This window comes from Erpetoichthys calabaricus, chromosome 2 (assembly GCF_900747795.2).
Source record: "Erpetoichthys calabaricus chromosome 2, fErpCal1.3, whole genome shotgun sequence".
NCBI lineage: Eukaryota > Metazoa > Chordata > Cladistia > Polypteriformes > Polypteridae > Erpetoichthys > Erpetoichthys calabaricus.
This window is the reverse complement of record NC_041395.2, coordinates 322,143,795-322,164,526: the sequence shown is the minus strand read 5'-3', so window position 1 is coordinate 322,164,526 and position 20,732 is coordinate 322,143,795. Positions and strand designations below refer to the sequence as shown.

The following is a 20,732-nucleotide window of genomic DNA, read 5'->3' as shown; positions in this document are numbered from 1 at the left end:
GTATTCTGTAGTGAACAGGGAGCAGGTGAAGTTGAGAGAGAAGAGGTGTAATATGTTCAGTGGATTTAGAACAGCAGGTTATTATCCTGGCAGTGTGGTGTAGCGGGTCCACAGCTCATGTCAAAAAGGCCACTTTGTAAAATAAATGATCACCGCACTTATGGCTTAGTGAGGGGGTGTGGTGTGTGTGTGGCCGAGCGGTTCCCGGGGTAATTTGTGATGCGGGCAGTCTTCACTTAAGTGCACAGGTGAGGAGTCATCCGCATCTGTAATTGTTCCCAGGAGCTGCTAATTGCCACATCAGATCCATGTCCCCGTGATAAATAGAAGCACAAGGCGGCTAGGAGAAAAAAAGATGAAAAGACGGATGGAGGTTAAGGTGGCAGGAGAAGAAGGCAATAAGCAGGGAGAGGATAGCCCGTGTGAGAGAGAGAGAGAGAGAGAGAGAGAGTGTGTGAGAGAGGGAGAGAGAGAGAGAGAGAGAGAGAGTGTGAGAGAGAGAGAGAGAGAGAGCAGGCTCACAGGCAGCTGGACAGTGAGCCTTAGCGGGGTGTTTGGCCGACACCTACGGCAATCGATTGTGGTCGCTCACGCTGAGGATTTTGAAGAACGGGTGTGATTGGAAGAAGGATGGCTCGCCACAGAAGACAGCGGGAGTTGGGAGGCTTGGGAGGTGGATTCCCCAGCATGAGCATCCTGGTCGCTGGGGAACCCAAGTCTCGGTCTGGAGAGCACTGAACCGAAGCCAGGGATTGGGAAGCCTCCAGATCAGAAGGTAGAGAGAAGGTCAGCTGCAGGTAAGGTGGCTCCCCTGGTGCATAGCCTGGAAGGGAGAAGCAGGGGAGTCACCAGTAAAAGAAAGGCACCAGGCTTTGTTTTAAAGGACAGCTTCCAGCCGTTGTTTTAACCTCGTTTTTAAAGAATTTAATTATTGTTTTTTTTTAACCTCCACTTTTCAATTATTTTTATGGATTATTTATTTAATGATTTCTTGAGATGCACTGCACTATTTATTTAGACACTTTGTTTTTGCTTGTTGAATATCAATAAAAGCACCTTGCACTTTTTGCACCATCCCCTTGCTATGATGTGCCTCACTGCCTAGCTCATCAGTGACATTACTGACGGTGTTGGGTTCAGAGCTCCCAGAAGCTGAATGGGAGCATGGAGGGAACCTGCATCATCACAGGCAGCAGAATTGTGAATAAGCTGTAAGTGATGGAAAAGTTTTTGTGGGATGCCAGATAGAATAGCATTACAGTAATCTATACGTGAGGTGACTTGGGCATTAATCAATACTTCAGTACTGTGTTGTGTAAGAACAGGACGACGTCTAGAAATGTATCGGAGATCAAAGAAGGCAGTGCAAGAAATGTTACTTATATGGGAAGGAAAAGATAGGGTACTGTCTAGAATGAGGCCCAGGCTCTTAACCTGAGAAGAGATTTTTGTGTTAAAGTTGTTAATTAACACTCATTTACACCTGGTCAGTTTAGTCAGGCATTTTCTAACCTGCTTAGACCTTCACAAGGGGATCCTGGAGTCTATCCCAGCTAGCATAGGGCACAAGGCAGGAATAAATCCTGGATAGAGTGCCAGGGCAAAACAAACACACACACAGCTAACCTGCATGTCTTTGGACTGTGGCAGGAAACCCACACAGACACGAGGAGAACACGCAGACTGCACACAGGGAGGATTGGGGACGTGAACCCTTCTCTCCTTACTCCTGTTCTCTTACCACTGCGCCACTGTGGTCAGTTTAGTGTAACAGTAAAAAAACAAACTGCCTGGCACTCCTTGTTGTGAGCTCTGAATAAAGAGTGATATGGGAGTCATGGGGGTGCTGAGGTGGTGGAGGTGTAGGGGATAAGGGGTCTGAGGGGAGGTATTCTTTCTTTTCATTTTTGGATCGTTTATTGAATTTATTAAAAGCATATAACATTCCATACAATCAAGTCAAACTTAACAAAACTAAAATCAAATCAACCGCCACCCATGAGAAATAGAGGATGGCCAACAGCCATAGTAAAACTTTAAGAGTAGAAAAGAGAGAAGAGAATCCTTTTTCCCAATATAAATGCTTATTCTAAAATGGTATTGATTTGATCCGGCTTGAAAAAGTTTTGCACAGATCCTCTAAGTGAGAATTTGATTTTTTTCCAATTTCAAATAATATGTAACATCAGTTACCCACTGACTTAAAAGAGGTGGGCTAGGATTTTTCCATTTGAGCAAGATAAGTCTACGTGCTAATAGTGAAGTAAAGGCGATTACGGTTTGTGTGTCCTTCTCCACATTAAGCCCCTCTCTGAGCCCACCAAACACAGCTATTAGTGGATTAGGAGTGACTGGTACACCAAGTGCTGTCTGAGAGGCATTTAAAGATTCTGGTCCAGAATGATGTGAATTTGGTGCAGGCCCTAAACATGAGGCCCAGTGAGGCCAGAGCTCGATTGCAACATTCGCAGATTGGATTTTGCCAGGGAAACATTTTGGACAATTTTAAATGAGATAGATGTGCTCGATAAAAGATTTTAAGTTGAATAATTGAATGTTTTGCACATATGGAGCTCGAAGTGAATTCAATGCATGGCTGCTCTCCCCTCCATTTCTGACATGCTGAGTAAGAGATCCTTTCCCCACTGTGCTCTGGGATCTTTAAAAGGAAGGGATTTTAAAATGTTTTTATATATTATAGAAATGCTGTGTGAGTCCCCCAGACTGATCAATATCTCTTCTGGAATAGAAATAGATGGGAGGTGAGGAAAACTGGGAAGATTTAATTTAGCAAAGTTTCTAATTTGGAGAAAGTAGAATAATTGTGTTGATAAGAGATTAAATTTGGAGTGTAATTGTTCATAGGATGCAAAGATATTATTTATATTGACCTATTTGCGTGTCCCTTCGTGGCCACCATTTACTCTTCTTCTAACAGCTCCTTCCAGGTTGATAATGCACCAGGTCACAAAGCAAAGGTTGGTTTCATGAACACGACAACCCATTGGAATAAAAAATCAAGTGATCTCCATAATATTATTTTGGTTTCTCCTTGACAATAATGAGATCAGAAAGAAATAAAATGGAGAAATTGTCTTTTGTCTCTTGTCAGCAAAGTCACACAATGGGCTCAGATCTTCCAAGTAGTGTCTTGACATTTTTTTTTTTAATTTGAAAGTATCTGCATTGTGTGCTCAGGAATAGATAGTGAAATGTACACTTTACAATGATTACAAAACTGTAGTCCTTGCTTCAGAATAATACCATTAGTTGCTCTAATTTTTATTGTTGTGCCCCAGTTAAATAATATTCATTCAAAAAAAGGGTAGGGAGTGTGGCTTTGTGGTTAAGAATTTGGATTTTAAATCCTGAGGCTGTGAGTTAAAATCCCACTGCTGACACCACTATGTGACCACAAGGAAGTCACTTTATTTGCCGGTGCTCCAATTGGATAAACAAAAGAAATCTAACCAATTATATCTCAGATGTTATGAGACCCCTTGAATAAATGTATCAGTCTGATAAAAAGTAAAAAATCGGGAGTTCGCTCCCCACAACTTTCTCGTATACTGAGATAGAGGAAAAGGTCATCAGATCCACTTCCAGCTGCGCAATATTACTCATCATAACTAATTGGTAATATCGATACACAATCATTTATCTCTATTTATAATCAAACTTTAAATTAAAATTATATGTTCGCACCTAGGGTGGTTGAAAATGGTGGTGGAATTTTTTCATGATTACATATGCATTACCTAGATTTACGTGCAAAGTAAAAAAGAGTCGTAGTCACCTAAAAACATAAAAACAGTGTTAGTATTATATAATATTTGTTGCAATAAATTGCTATAGGTAAAAGTGCTTTTAGCTACATTTAATTATGATAATGATCTATCCATTATCCAACCTGCTATATCCTAACTACAGGGTCACGGGGGTCTGCTGGAGCCAATCCCAGCCAACATGGGGCGCAAGGCAGGAAACAAACCCTGGGCAGGGCACCAGCCCACCGCAGGGCACACACCAAGCACACACTAGGGACAATTTAGAATCGCCAATGCACCTAACCTGCATGTCTTTGGACTGTGGGAGGAAACCGGAGCGCCCGGAGGAAACCCACGCAGACACGGGGAGAACATGCAAACTCCACGCAGGGAGGACCTGGGAAGCGAACCCAGGTCTCCTAACTGCGAGGCAGCAGCGCTACCCACTGCGACACCGTGACGCCGATGATAATGATGGCAGAAAAAAAAATATCATAAAATGAAATGTATTACCAGGAATATGACGGGGATGTAGCAGTTTATTGTGCCCATTACATCTTTATATGAGGGATGTTCAAAAATATTCTGCACTTTTTTTTTACTCTATTAAGAATTTCAAAAACAAATAATATCACTTTTCTACATAGTCACCTTCCTTTGTGACGCAATTTTCCCAGCGTCATACCAACTTTTTAATGTCATCAGCAAAAACTGTTTTTGCTTGAGCGCATAGCCACTGATGCACCGCTGCTTTCAATCTCATTCCTCGTGATCGTGGCTGTATCTCTGCATCTGTCACACCAGTACGGTCATTTTCGAACATTTCAATCCACTCATAGACATCTCTACGAGAGAGAACTTTATCCCCATACTGAGCACAAATACAGAGATGAATTTGTGCTCCCGGCACACCTTCTGCTCACAAAAAGTATACGACAGAAATTTTGCAACCATCTTCACCACAGGATGACAACTCTTATACTAAACTGCAAGGGCAGCTGGCTTGCCAGACAGAACTAGTCACATGACCCTCTCAGACACGGCCAATCATTAGTCCTCCCACCTTTGTTTCCAATGAAAATATAAAAGGGCGGAGACTTTTTGAACATCCCTTGTATTTACATGGCATGTTGAATGTTTACACGTTATTATTAAACACACGTGTATCCGGGACGTGGGCTACAACTGTCACAGCATTGTTTGTGTCGAGCCACTTCTGAACCGGAGACAACATCAGAAGTGTCTTACCTGGGCTAAGGAGATAGTGGACTGGATTTTTGCTCAGTGGTCCAAAGTCATCTTTTCAGATGAAAAGTCAATTTTGCATTTCATTTGGAAATCAAGGTCCCAGAGTCTGGAGGAAGAGTGGAGAGGCCCAGAATCCAAGTTACTTGAGGTCCAGTGTGAAGTTTCCACAGTCAGTGATGATTTGGGGAGCCATGTCATCTGCCGGTGTTGGTCCACTGTGTTTAATCAAGTCCAAAGTCAGCGCAGCCGTCTACCAGGAAATTCTAGAGCACTTCATCCTTCCCTCTGCTGACAAGCATTACGGAGATGTGGATTTCATTTCCCAGCAGGACTTGGCACCTGCCCACACTGCCAAAAGTATGAATACCTGGCTTAATGACCATGGTGTCACTGTGCTTGATTGACCAGCAAACTCGCCTGATCTAAACCCCATAGAATGTATCAAGAGGAAGATGAGAGACACCAGACCCAACAATGCAGAAGAGCTGAAGGCCACGATCAAAGCATCCTGGGCTTTCATAACACCTCAGCAGTGCCACAGGCTGATCGCCTCCATGCCACAGTAATTCATGCAAAAGGTACCCCGACCAAGTGTTGAGTGCACACATGGACACACTTTCAGTAGGCCAACATTTCTGTATTAAAAATCATTTTTTTATTGGTCTTACGCAATATTCAAATTTTCTTCGATACTGAATTTTGGGTTTTCATTACCTGTAGGCCATAATCAGCAAAATGAAAAGAAACAAACGCTTGAAATATATCACTTTGTGTGTAATGAATCTATATAATATATGAGCTGCACATTTTGAATTGAATTACTGAAATAAATTAACTTTTTGATGATATTCTAATTTATTGAGATGCACATGTATACAGCTACAGTGCTTGTCAGGACTGCTGGAGAAGCAATGGATGAGTGTTAATGCTCTCCCTCCCCCTTTATTCCATCGGCTGGCAATAACATTTATCCAGGAAGGAGAGGGTCGAGAGAGACGTGTCACTCCAGGACCAGACTCCGGGCAGCTGGGTGGTGTATGGGATTGGAAGTTGTTGGTGGACCCAAGTCAAAAACTAGATTGCAACTACAAACCTCAGACCTGACCTCGTGCTATGGTTGGCATCACTCCAGCTCATCTACAACTTACTGTACCATGGGAGGATACAGTTCAGAAGGCCTACGAGTGCAAGAAGCTGAAATACACCGATCTCGCAACCAATGGACAACAGCGTGGCTGGAAAGCTAAGGTCCAACCAGTTGAGGTAGGGTGCAGAGGGTTTATTGCCACCTCAAGATCAAGGCTACTCCGCGAGTTGGGAGTGCGGGGACAGGGTCACCGGCATGCATTGATGTGCAGTCAGTGGCTCTGGCACAAGAAGAAGAACTCCAGCTGGGCCTCAACTGGGTAGATGGCATCTTGGGGATGAGCCTGCTGAACCCTCTGGAAATGTTGTGGGCCTATCAGCGAAACTTTGAGGAAAGGGGGCGCCCACTTGATAACCCAGAAAGGCACCATCACTCATTGGACAATTCCACAGAATCTAAGCTGAAGGTCTCATGTATGCAATTAGGGATGTAAACACCTAGTACTATGAAACAGAACTAATATAAAATAAATATAACAAACAAGTCAAGACACTACTTTTGTGACTTTCCTGAGATCTCTGCTGAAACTTGTGAGGATACCGGGGTGTTTTTTTCCTCAGGAGAAAAAATCTGAGAAGCATGAGACAAAAGACAATGTCTAAATCAAGAGCGCCATTTGGGGGTGGTAAGTGGGGCAACCGTGCCTAAGGGGGCCCTGCTTTTGAGGTTCACATGTCCCGTTCAGACGGATTTGTCAAGTTATATTGTCCAGTATATATTGTGACAAGAAGAGACCCGAGACATTGTAAAGGTTTGGGGCAGCCACCCGTATAATGTGTTCCAGGCTGGAAAAAGTAAAAAGGTTGGTAGCAAGTAAAGTTTACAAGACAGAGTCCAAAACAGAACTGAATTCCAGAGGAAGAGAGTGAGGCTTTATAGGAAGTCTGGGGGAAGTGATGCCGTCCTCGGGCCCGGGACCGGAAGTGGCGTGTCCTAAGTCGAGGCAGTGGCTCCTGGTGGGATTTCCCGGGAGAGGTCTGCAAGGAACTTACAAAGAGCGTTAGTGCACCCTGCCACCCCCTGAGCAGATGTGTTACCATTATTCTCCAAACCCTTCAGCTGCCTCCTATTCACACGTGTGTCACAATATATATTTGAAATCTAAGAGGAACCCTTTTAAAATCCCTCTTCAAAGTCAAATTCCGTACATGTACGTCTTTGAAAACATTCCATAGTCCACCTTCATTGCCCGAAAAGGGTCACCAGTATAATCCCTTCCTAAAATAGGTATAGCCCATTAGTTGCTGGGTTGGCTTCTCCTATCTATTGAAAAAGACATTGCATCCAGATTAGACTACGAAGATATCATCAACGACTTTTCCAATCGGAAGGCAAGAAAAGTGAATTTTCGTCTCTGAACCTGAAAACCGGTAAGAGATTTCATGATGATATCTCTACGCTAATTTCACACTTCCTGTTGAAATACTGAAACTCACTTTTTATTTGTAGTCCATAAACATATCTGAATATTAATGCACAAAAACATGATAACCGGCTGACATGACATCAACGTGAGTTATGACTATGACATCCTGCATATCGAGACTCAGAGTACAGTAATCCCTCACTTATTGCGGGAGATAGGTTCCAAGGCCGACCGCGATAACTGAATTTCCGTGAAGTAGGGACACTATATTTATTTAATTATTTAACATGTATTTGGACGTTTTTAAACCATCCCTGTATTGTTTACAACCCACCGTTTACTCTATTAAAAACAGGGACAACTGCTAAGCAATATGAAATCGGTAGATAAGTTTACACTTACTGTATAGCGAAGTACACGCAGCAGCATGTAGGCGGTCATGACGTCGTCGACCTTGTTGCAAAGATTCCTAAAGCAGATTCCATCCAGACTACTGCCTTATCACGTCCACTTGCAACTCGTTTTGCACCCTGGTTAAAGGACACTGCGGCCGTAGATCTTATATGCTTTTCCTCCTTTTTAAATAAAAAGAATCGATGTCCTGCAGCGGTGTAGCTGTTCCCTTCCTTCAACATATCCAAAACTTTTACCTTTTCTGCAATCATTTGCATCTTCTGTTGGTGCTTGGACACGGCCCCTGAAGCATTAGCACGTTAATGATGAATGAGTGAGATGAGACTTCCTGGTTAATGCAGCACTCCGTCGCTGAGCCAATCAGCAGCACACAGGAACTTAACTGCGTGCTCTGATTGGGTAGCTTCTCAGCCATCCGCCAATAGCATCTCTTGTATGAAATCAACTGGGTAAACCAACTGAGGAAGCAAGTAAAAAGACCCATTGTCCGCAGAAACCCGCGAAGCAGCGAAAAATCCGCGTTATGTATTTAGATATGCTTACATATAAAATCCGCGAAGTCGTGAATCCGCGAAAAGTGAACCGCGAAATAGCGAGGGATTACTGTATACCTTTCTAGAAGAAGTCCTGCTAATTTCCGCATGACACCGCATCGCATTTCACACTGTCGTGGTATTGTCATTAACACTAAAACATAAGTACCAGTGAAACCTCGGTTCACGAACGTCTCGGAACATGTACAAATCGGTTTACGACCAAAAAGTTCCCCAGAGTTTTGCATCTGTTCACGACCACACACTTGGTATACGAACAAGCCAGTTTCCCTTTCGGTTTGTGCGCGCAAATGATTTCCGCACATGTTCAGTCTCTGCCTGTTCATTCCCTGTGCAGCGAGCTAGAGAGAAACACGCATGCGCAAGAGAGACACAGACGTGCACGCTAGAGAGACACGCACACGCATGCGCACGTGCGAGAGAGGGACACACACACACACATGCGAGAGAGAGAGAGGGCTGGCCGCATCAGGGCTTGTTTTTAAAGAGACTGATTCCAGCATAGTTTTAACCTTGTTGTATTTAATGAAGACTTTTTTCTATTGGATTTTAACCTCCACTTCACTTCTGCTTACAGCAATCGGTTCGTAGCGTGCATTCTTGCAATGTTACTTTTCTTGGTGGTTTATTAAATTATGGATTTTTCAGATGTTCATTTTTTCCCCTGTGCTTAAAACTCATTAACAAAAAGTGTTTTTAGCGAGCGGTTCATAGCGCTATAGCACGAACTATTACAATGTTAGTTTTCTCTGTTGTTCAAGGTTTTCTCAGTGTTATTCAATGTTTTTACATTTAGTTTACTATTATGCTGTGCATTCTATGGTATAATTAACTATATTTGTGCTTAAAAATCTTTAAAAACATATATTTACATACAGTTTGTACGGTCTGGAACGGATTAATTGTATTTACATACAATCCTATGGGGGAAATTACTTTGGTTCACGACCAAATCGGGTTACGACCAGAGTTTTGGAACGAATTATGGTCGTGAACCAAGGTTCCACTGTAATATGATTGTTATAATTTGTTACTAACCCTCACCTATTCTATTTCTCTTCTCAGTACTCACCTGCCAAGTTGTTTTGCCTGCCTAGGGTAAAGTCATCCCTGATGGAGGATCGCAGGAATCATGGGGTAGAGGGGTCCTTTCATCGAATTGGCTGGCCCAGCGCTGATTAACCTGTGGAATGGCCAAATGGGGGAGGCAGCTTGATGGCTGAGGTCTCCAGGACTCTAAACAAATCCAAATCATATTATGGGATATCATCTACTGTTAAATTCTGCTCCGTACTTGTAAAATGTTTATTTTTATACTGTATTGAGGATTTGTTCTGTTCTGTGTATTGTATTGTATTGATTCCCTTCTTTTTGACACCCACTGCATGCCCAACCTACATGGAAAGGGGTCTCTCTTTGAACTGCCTTTCCTGAGGTTTCTTCCATTTTTTCCCTACAAGTGTTTTTTTGGGAGTTTTTCCTTGTCTACTTGGAGAGTCAAGGCTGGGGGGCTGTCAAGAGGCAGGGCCTGTTAAAGCCCATTGTGGCACTTATTGTGTGATTTTGGGTTATACAAAAATAAATTGTATTGTATTGTATTGTATTATATTGTCATGAATTATGAATTACACCTTTTAAATAGATCATATCGTTATATTTTGGTAAAGTCCACACGTTATCTTGCAAAAATTTAGCTGAATACTGTAATGAGAAAATGCTGTGTATGTTAACATTATTTTTATTAAATTCGCATGCACGTCCACACATACCAGTAACAGCGTTTGACATAACCGGCCCTGCATGGGGTTGGTCAGCCCTATGCCCCACACACCCCTAAGGCCGCCTCTGGCCTCCATTTTACATCTTTCTGATCTCACTGTTGTCTCCTTTTTTTGATTCTTCATTCCTTTGGGTTTGTTGCCCGTATTCGAATCCACTGAGTTCAGAGACTGCCACAGCACAGACGCGCAGGAGACTTGGTCAGTTGGCGAGTCCGCCCGTCTTGGTTCCTGTTCTAAGAGCACTGAGGTCAACTTGTTGTCAGCTTGCCGGGCCGGCTTCCTGACTTTTCATTTTTAACAATAGAAGAAGGCTTGAATTCCGGTAGCGGACACACGAAACAGTCTTCTTTCTGTCTGGCTTGCTTCCCTCAAAACAAAACAACCAGCATAAACTTCAATCAAGTAACACGGAATAAGTGAGGCAGGTGCCTCTGACCTTTAGAATGGCCTGATTAATGGAGACTGTCTGTGTTGTCTGGACAAAACTTAGTATGAATTTTTTACATTTTTGGCAGGCATTTATAAAAGAGGCCCCATTATTTTTTTTATTTAGTTATTTGCAAGGACTTTCCACATAACTCATCCAGTGTTTTTGGGAAGGGCCCAGAGTGTCAAATCAGAATTTGGAGCAACGTGATTCATTTAAATGGGTGATAGGAAGCAAGTCCTTGCTTTCCAGCCCAGTAGGTGGCAGCACACATTCCTCAAGTCGGGGACCATGTGGCTCCTTTACAGGCCCCTAAGAGATCTGAGACTTTAAGGGTGGGGTTCTCAGCCGAAATGGCATTCAAGGAAGCCCAACAAAGAGGAAGGCTGCTTTGTGAATAAGCGAGTTGCGGTGCCTGACTGTGCAATCGGTGTGCCGTTCATTTGTAGGTCATTTATTAGTCTGCTCCCTTGTTGTATAATCTGAAAAGAATCAAGCATTGTGTGTGCAATTGTCACTTGAGAATGAGCCTCAGAAATACGCATTCTGGTGGGTTATTTGCTGTCCTGGTAAAGTCGAATAAAATTTTTTTAAGAGAACTAGGGGGGTGTGCCCCCTGCTTGCTTCGCTTGCCCACCCCCTGTACCCCCCCCCCCCCCCCGGGGTACACTGCATGCAAGCCACTTCGCGTATCTGCCGCCCGCATTGTGAAGGGGGGCTGAAGACACGCTAAGCAGAGCTGAACGCACGCTAAGCAGATGCGGTCAGGTCAGCTGCTGTCTTGCTGCTGCTGCCGAGCTGCATGTTCTGCTTGTCGCGCTGCATGTCAATCATTTAAAAGCCTATGCAGCAGCTGTCCTTTTGTCTCACTGCCCTGTCACGAGTGGCGTTAAAGTGTCTCTGAGTAAATCACGTCGCCTTCCAAGATTTTTTTTATAATAGAGAGATGTAATTTGGACCTTATGATGAACTATAGAGAAGGGCGATGTCTAGTATTGATTTCTGTGCCTGCGCTGATGCTGAAATGTCACTGATTATGAGGTTTGATTGACATTTTTGCCCTATAGGGATGAGGGGGACTGAATTGGATGTAACACCTGTGGCTTACACTCAGCCCATCTCTCCTGCTGGCGGTCCTGGAAGTAGCGCAGCAACTTGAACTGTGTGGCACGTCTGTTTTTGGAACAGCAGGTGTTACGAGGGGACAAAGCTCGTTGACTGTGTTTCACTGTTTAGTGGTGCACCGGCACCCATTGCTTCACGGGGGTCTTCAGTTCCCCCAAACCCCTCATTCATTAATCGTGCGTCATTTCTTCTCTGTGCTTGATGCTTCATGGCATACATCAACCCCAAAATCGTTAAGCTTCACGTGGGACACTTTTACAAGATTATTGAGATTTATAAAGGTAAATTTTAATTACATTTGGCCTGAAGAAGGGTACTGAGTTGCCTTGAAAGTTTGCATATTGTAATCTTTTTATTTAGCCAATAAAAGTGGTCATTTTGTTTGACTTCTCACTACGTTCATAATGGCTAACACCCTAGTACTAAAGGTACATTTCTAAATTATATTTAAATGTTATGTACTGAGTTAAAAGCTCAATTTGTGGTTCAAAAATGTGAAATTTAACTTCTTCATCTTCAGATGTAATATTCACTTTTGCGGGGAGTGCAAACACAAATTAAACATTTTCCAGGGGTGCGGGGCATAGACCTGACCTTCAACTCAAAAGTAATTCTGTCCCTGGCTTGATGTGCCCCTAGGACGGCATTTAAAGTGACCCCAAGCCAATCAGCTCATCGCCACAATATATTGTTGCCAAGTCCCAAAAAGCACTTCCGATAATGCCCACTAGAGGGGTTAAACCAAACCTCCATCCATCCATTTTCCAACCCGCTGAATCCGAACACAGGGTTACGGGGGTCTGCTGGAGCCAATCCCAGCCAACACAGAGCACAAGGCAGGAACCAATCCCGGGCAGGGTGCCAACCCACCGCAGGACACACACAAACACACCCACACACCAAGCACACACTAGGGCCAATTTAGAATCGCCAATCCACCTAACCAGCATGTCTTTGGACTGTGGGAGGAAACCGGAGCGCCCGGAGGAAACCCACGCAGACACGGGGAGAACATGCAAACTCCACGCAGGGAGGACCCGGGAAGTGAACCCAGGTCCCCAGGTCTCCCAACTGCGAGGCAGCAGCGCTACCCACTGCGCCACCGTGCCGCCCTAAACCAAACCTTTGTGAATGAAATATTTATTCTCCAAAATCATTCTGCAACAAAAATAAAGCTCTGTGGAGCACAAAGGCAGAGAGAAGTTGCCTAAACAATGAGACAATCCAAAGCCATTACAATCCCGAAACGAAATCCAGAGAATAGTCGGAAACATAAATAAATAAATAAATAAATAAATTAGAAGGTCAAAAAAATCTAGAATTGAGAAGGTATAAAGCATAAAAAAACAGAAGAACTTACCAACTCCAGAGCGCATTCACAATGAACTGTCAGGAACCGTGGGAGACCCTCTGGATTTGTAAGGCAGAGGGCAGTTCTCTAGGAGGTCCCCCCAGGGGACCACCCACACCACACATGGAACATCACCAAGGCATAGTCCACAAAGCACATAATACATGAAAGGAACATTAACATAAAATAATAACACAAATGTGAACAAAAAAATACATAAGATAAGAATATGAAGCCCAGCCAGGGGAGGAATTGTAGCCTAAATAAAACACCTTTAGTGCACAGTACCTCTGGATGAGCATTCATTGATTGTCAGCTCTCATGTGCACAGAGCCCACCCTTACAACCAAAGACAAAATTCAACCTGTTTGATATTTCTGGAGCAAGTCATGGACTAGTGGTCTCACACTTTGGTCCTGGAGGGCTGCAGTGGGTTGCAGGTTTTCGTTCTAACCCTTTTCTTAATTGGTGACCAATTTTTGCGGCTAATTTACTCCTTTTCCTTTCTTTTTAGTTGAATTGTTTTTTAAGATTTGCTCTCCTGAATTTCTTCATCGTTCCTCTGAATTTTTTCATTTCTTTCCTTTAACAGAAATTAAATGTGAAGTGAGTGAGCCAACAGAAGACCAACTAAGTCAGGGCCTCAAACTCCAACTAATTTCACTCCTACCAGTTGCTTAATTAGTATTGAGTCTTTTTGTTAATTAAACCTGTTCTTTAATTCCATGGCTTGTTCCTGCTCTCATTGTTCAACAGCAGACATTTGCATAATTGTTAATTTTCTCTTTTCTAAGAGCTCTGTTCAAATGTTCTGGGGATCTGAGCAGACCAGAATTCCTGAGACCTTCATCTTTCTTTATTTTCAGATATTGTATGATGGACACCAGTTGTTTTGGTTCATTTTGTATCTCATTATTGTTTGGCTGCTAATTAAAGAAAAAAGAAACAATTGAGGAGTCTGAGCCTTCTATTAAATTTAATTTAAAAGAAGTTAATTAGCAGCAAAAACAGGTCACTAATTATGAGAAGGGTTAGAATGAAAACCTGCAGCCACTGCGGCCCTCCAGGCCTGGAGTTTGACACCACTGGACTAGATGAAGTGACGAGTGTCGTTGGAGTGCACTGCCGACTCTGACTGCCTCCGTCTCTCTAAGATTATGTAAATGAAGGCTGTGACTGAAAATCGTCTTAAAAGTCTGATGTCAGTTCAGTAAAACTAATGGTTAGTTCAACTTACTTAAAAAAGTGACAGAATGCTGTTACGGTCTGCATTATTCCGCTCCAATAACTAACATTCCTGTATTCAGAGACAAACAGTTCTCATCTATCCAGTCTAAGAATTCATTAAGGACGCCTTTAGAGAAACGTCATTCGTTCTTTGAGAAAAGTATAGCTGGGTGTCGTCTGCAGATAAGTGAAAATGAATGTTATGTTTTCTAATGGCGAGTGAAGCATGGAAAGTGAAGGTCTGAGTACTGAGCCTTCAGGGACACCAGATTTAATTTTGAAGTATAATTAGAACAATTAGAACCAGTTTCTCAGACACATTGAATTTTGTTGCAGCAGCGCGGTTACCAATTTCTTTCGCCACGTCAACGATTTTTAATTTACAAGCAGCTTCATATTTTCTTCTGATTGAATGCTCCATCATAGATAAGGGATGCTCTTACAATAAAGGTGTATGAGGGGGTGAGATACAAAAAACACAAAACAGTGCAAACGTCGCTTTGGAGTAGTTCGGGTATTACTATGTGGTCACGTAGGCACAATACATAGAAAAAAAAGGCCGTGTGCTCCCTCTGTGGTTACTCTCTCAGGTGAGCATTAGCATATCATAATCTTTTGGACCAATAACGTGAGTTTTCCGCATTCGATTTATGCGACCAACATTATAAAATACCGGAAATTATACAGTAAAATCAAGTCCAGAATTATCCGTGGAAGAACTTATCCGCGAGTATATATGATATTTAATTTTTTCCAATTTCAAGTAGTATATAACATCGGTTACCCAATGACTGAAAAGAGGTGAGTTAGGATTCTTCCAGTTGAGCAAGATATGTGTACGTGCTAAAAGTGAAGTAAATAGGCTCAGCTCTTTTAATCTTTCTTCATACTGTAACTCATCCTCTATAGCCCTGGACTCAGCCTAGTCGCTCTTCTCTGGACCATTTCTAGTGCTGCTATGTCCTTTTTGTAGCCTGGAGACCAAAACTGCACCCAGTACTCCAGATGTGTTATAAAGGTTGAGCATAACCTCCTTGGCCTTGTACTCCACACATCAAGGCGCTATATAACCTGACATCCTGTTAGCCTTCTCAATGGCTCCTGAACACTGTTGGGAAGTCGATAGCTTAGAGTCCACTACGACTTCTAAATCCTTCTCTTAAGGTGTAATTTCAGTTTTCCGACCGCCCATTGTGTATTCAGACCTAACATTTTTCCTTCCTCTGTGTAATAATTTACATTTACTGACATTAAATTTCATCTGCTACAAATCTGCCCAAGCCTGTATGCTGTCCAAGTCCTTCTGTAATGATATAACGGATTCCAAATTATCTGCTAATCCACCTATCTTGGTATCATCTGCAAACTTAACCAGCCTGTTCCTTATATTCCTATCTAAATCATTTATATAAATTAAAAATAGCAGCGGCCCTAGCACTGCCCCATGCTGGACACCACTCTTAACATCAGCCAGTCCTGATGAGGTTCCTCACACCATCACCCTCTGCTTCCTGTGTCTCAGCCAATTCTGTACGACACACCACACCCTGATGTCTTCTGAACACTGTCTGGCAGTTGAGAGTGTCGAGTCCACTTTGACTTCTAAATCATGAGGCGTACTTTCAAAATTCAGACCTCCCATCGTGTATTCAAACCTCACATAATGATAGAGTACAGTCAGCACAGTTCTGTGAAATCGATGAATGAATAAATGATAAATGATAAATATGAACAGAAGCCCAAAGTAATTGTGCAGCCTACAGAATAGACGAGTGCAGTACAATATGGTGATTTCCATATCTGCATTTTTTTATTACACAGCACCTTCAAATCTTCCCATCTCCTTGTCTGTCTATTGGTGTCTTCCTAACATCAGAATGTATAATTTTATTATTTTTTTTAGCACACCTTCTTTATCAACCGAGAGCTGGAGGTGCAGCCTAACTGTACAGCACTGGGCACCCACCAGGGACGTGGGGTCTGGCTTACTCAAATCTCCGGCTAGAATTCTTTCTATTACCACCAGTCAGGGCTCTGATTCATGTATTGTGATATCTTCTCTCCTGACAGCAGGCCCTCACATAACTGAGAGGGAATTTTAGAAATGCTGGAGGAGGAATGTAAAAGAAAAATGTGGAGAATATTAGAAAAGTGCTTTACTTCCCCCTTATCACATGGGTTTGTTTAAAATACTAACACAAGGCCCCCAGTGGTCTCGATGGTGTAATTCTTGCTATGGTGATGGGAGGGTCTGACTATACTGCCTGTAGCATCTCCACCACCTCCTCCTCCTCCTCCTCCTCCTCCTCCTCGAGTCCCCTTTGTGTCTCAGCATGCCCCTCGGTTCTTCAGGTGTCTGCTCTTTGACAGGTTTGAGGAATCAAAGCCCAGGGGCTTCTTCCAGGCATCCTCCGCTTGCCTCCCCTATGTTTGTGTTTTCCATTTTTAGGGATTGTCCAGCCGTGCGTGACTAGCGTACACACAAATCTTGTCCAAGATGAAAAGGAGTCTGAGGAAGGCGAGGTTTTGTCAGTGACCCCTTGAGCAAATCATTCTAATTTAAAGACTGACTAAGTCCTGATTTCCAGCCCCTCGGGGGGGGGGGGGGGGGGGGGGGGGCTTTGAGCATACCCGTCTCTGAGTGATGTCAACCTGGAAATGGAGACGGGAACTTCTATCTCGGCCTGTTCCTGAAAACTCATTCTAAGCATTTCCTCCTTGGAGGCACAAAACAGGAGCTACAGCAGACCCCCACAAACCCCCCCGTTCCCTGACAAACTAGGACCCCCCACCAGCACCACCACCAGCACTTCCCACCAACTGACTCCATTAGGGAGGGTCACAAGACGGATGAGTGATGGGCACAAACATGCATGTCTTCCTGCCTTCATTCATTCTTACAGTTCTGCACAAAAAAATCAAAAGCAAGCACAACATCATCAGTTTTATTAATTCAAAAAAATATATATATATGTATTTTAAGAAAATCTGAAATATAGAATTGTAATGCAGTAAATTATTTAAAAGGAAAAGAGGACTTAGATGATCAGGATTTTTGTACAGTTATTATGAAACGAGAACTGGTGGGTTAAGTGACCCTCAACATGAGTGAGTTTAGGGATGGAACTGGCAGCCTTATGGCCGAAAGTCCAACACTGCAACCACTAAGCCACACTGCAGCAACAGAAGATTGCAATCAGATTGCAAATGAAATGCAATCAATATTTAAGCAAAATCTGTAGAAAGAATTGTGTGAAGCTGTGTTACGTGCAAGGCACTATATAAATATTACATGCACTGCAAGACAGCTCATCCTCCTAACGCTAAGCATGTTCAGGCCCGGCAGGTACTTGGATGGAAAAGCTGGGGTTGCTGCTGGAAGAGGTGTTGGTGAGGCCAGCAGGGGGCACTTACCCTGTAATCTGAATGTCGATCCCAATGCCCCAGTGCAGTGACGTGGACACTAGGCTGTAAAAATGGTGCCGTCCTTCAGATGAGATGTAAAACAGAGGACCTGGCTCTCTGTGGTCATAAAAGATCTCTGGGCGTCCTTCAAAAAGAGTGGGGTGTATCTCGATGTCCAGGCTAAATTGCTCACCATGGCCTAGTCATTCGGGTGGCACAATGTTAGCACTGCTGCCTCGCAGTTAGGAGATCTGGATTTTCTTCCTGGGCCCTCCCTGCATGGAGTTTGCATGTTCTCCCCGTCTCTGCGTGGGTTTCCTCCCACAGTCCAAACACATGCAGGTTAGGTGCATTGGCAATTCTAAAATTGTCCCTAGTGTGTGCTGGGTGTGTGTGTGTGTGTGTCCTGAGGTGGGTTGGCGCCCTGCCCTGGTTCCTGCCTTGCGCCCTGTGTTGGCTGGGATTTGCTCCAGCAGACCCCCGTGACCCTGTGTTTGGATTCAACGGGTTGGAAAATGGATGGATGGATGGCCTAGTCATTCTGGCCCCCCGGTGCCATTCGTACAGCACAGTGTCCCCCGTCACTGCGCTGGGGCATTGGGATCCACACACAGACCACAGGGTAAGCGCCCTCTGCTGGCCTCACCAACACCTCTTCCAGCAGCAACCCAAGCTTTTCCTAGATGGTCTCCCATCCAAGTACCACCAGCCAGGCTTGAACATGCTTAGCGTTAGGAAGATGACCTCTTCTGAAGTGCAGGTGGTATGGCTGCTGCCATTTCCCACTATATAAAATGAAGTCTACTTCCATCATGATAATCTCGAGGCACAATTTATTTGTGCAGTCCTCTTCCTTAACATCTGCTTGTCTAAACTGGGTTGTTGAGAGTTTGGACAGGAGTGTGCCCTATGATGGACTGGCACCCCAACTGTTTCCTGGTGTCTTCCTTGGGCCCCAGCCTCCTTTCTGATTTGAAATGAAGCCTGGTCATGTCATGCCATCTTGTGAATGGCACTTGATGAAATAAAGCTTGATTGCTTTTTTGGTGGTAAACACTAAAAAAGACTCAATAGGAAATAAGGATTTAACTGATTGCAAAGCTCTTTTTTTTGTCTGTCCCCTTTATGAAAAATGATCTATAAAATAAAGCTTGGCCAAATTGATGAGTTTTTCTTTACATTTACTTTGTGGCATATGAACGGGCATCCCAGTGGGATGGACGGGAGGCCCGACGGAAGTGTCATTGATCAGCTGGGCAGAATGATCATATTGTGCTTGGCCGGTATAAAACAATGGAGGGACCAAAGGAAGTCAGAGCTTGGGACGGGGGTCCATCCCTCATATGCTAGGTGGCAGTGTTCCTCGTGTAAGAGCCCAGTTGGGGCACCTGCAGGGGTGCTAGGGAAATGGAGTCCTGTAGGAGTCCCTTGGGATCAGAAGAGGGCGCTGTCAGGGGAGGCCCTCTCTACTTTTTCTATGATCTGGAAGTGATTCCTAGAGGGGACGGAATGAAGCATTCTCGGGTCCAACATAAAAGGGGGCCCGCTGCCACAGATGGTGGAGTTGGAGTCGGGAGGTAGCGGGCAACACTCAGGGGAGGCGAAGAAGAAGAAGAAGGAGGAGGAGGAAGGATAAGAAGACCCAACAGATCATTTATTGTATAGATGGTGGCTTATTATTATTATTATTATTATTATTATTATTATTATTATTATTATTATTATTATTATTATTATTATTGTGATTGGACAAGAGGATTGTGAGAAAGTGCCTGGGAAAAGAATACAAATCTTTATTTTATTCTATTAAATGTGTGGTGTATTGCCGGGACTGTGGTTTGGGGCTCTCGCGCACCATCTTGTGTATTTGTTAGAAGCCTTTACCCAAGGTAACTTACAACACTTGAGATACAAACGATTACACTGTGGGCGCACAGGAGGGTGAAGCGACTTTCTCGTGGTCACACAGTGTCAGAAGCAGGATGTGAACCCACCAGTTCAGGGTATGAAGTCCAAAGCCTTAACCACTACGCTACACTAAAATGATGATGCTCTCTTAGCGAATATTTTAGAGTCATGCCAGCCTCCAGAAGAATCAAGAACATCACCCAGAATCAGAGTCCTTAGAGGGAGAGCTTCTCCTTGTATGTGGAGAAAGGCTCATCGGAAAGACAGCTGGTTCTGTATAGTGCCCCTCTGTTTACTACTCTCACAGGCCTGGCAGGGTCATCTCACAACTGGCAGAATTGTGCATTCCTGAAAATGGCATTTCTTTGATAAGTGCTGAGTAGGAGAAGACCACTGGCCCGGCCGTGCTAGCTGCTGGTGATTTAAATGGAGAAGTATTATAGGTGCAACCCCCCCCCCCCCCCCCGACCCCCCTCCATCTTTACTCGCTTGCTCACTTGCTCGTTCACTCAAGCTACACAGAGAGAGAGAGAGAGAGAGTGAGATGTGCATTCCTCGCGACCGCTGCCTTAATCACTCACGGCTGGCGCTCTGCCACTGGCAGTTCTCAAAGGGCTGCGCTCCGGCAGCCAAGGACTCAGTCTGTCCTGAAGATCAGGCTACGAGCGCAACATGCTGGAGGAGGCTCCTGTCTAGTCACTGGGCATTAGCTGGAAGAGGCAGGGTGGTGAACAGACTGGCACAAGCTCTAGATGATCCACTTGTGTGTGGAGAGCTGGCACTCCAGGACCATGGCTTATTCATAACGGAGGAACAAGCTGGGATCAAGAGGGTCACCAATGAGCAGAAGCAGCAGATCTTCCTAAAGGATTATAATCATGAGCCGTAAACTTAAAAGAGCCAGTATAATGTCTAGCTGGCAAAAAACCATCGCACTGCTGGTCCCATGGAGAAAAGGTGAGTGAAACATCAACTGTTTACTGGTGTCATCAAGGGGGTTATCTGTTTGTGC

The 20,732-nt window shown here is 43.9% G+C and overlaps 1 protein-coding gene across 1 annotated transcript in view; it reads left to right on the top strand.

Annotated features, from left to right (window-relative positions):
* The first annotated feature begins 20,285 nt into the window (after nucleotides 1–20,285).
* The window catches only part of si:ch211-250c4.3 (uncharacterized protein LOC100535981 homolog), an 86,161-nt gene continuing 85,714 nt past the window's right edge, over nucleotides 20,286–20,732 (top strand). The window contains exon 1 of the mRNA XM_028795979.2: nucleotides 20,286–20,677. Coding sequence (XP_028651812.1) covers nucleotides 20,599–20,677 — 79 coding nt within the window. The 5' untranslated portion in view covers nucleotides 20,286–20,598. The remainder of the gene's footprint in view (nucleotides 20,678–20,732) is intronic.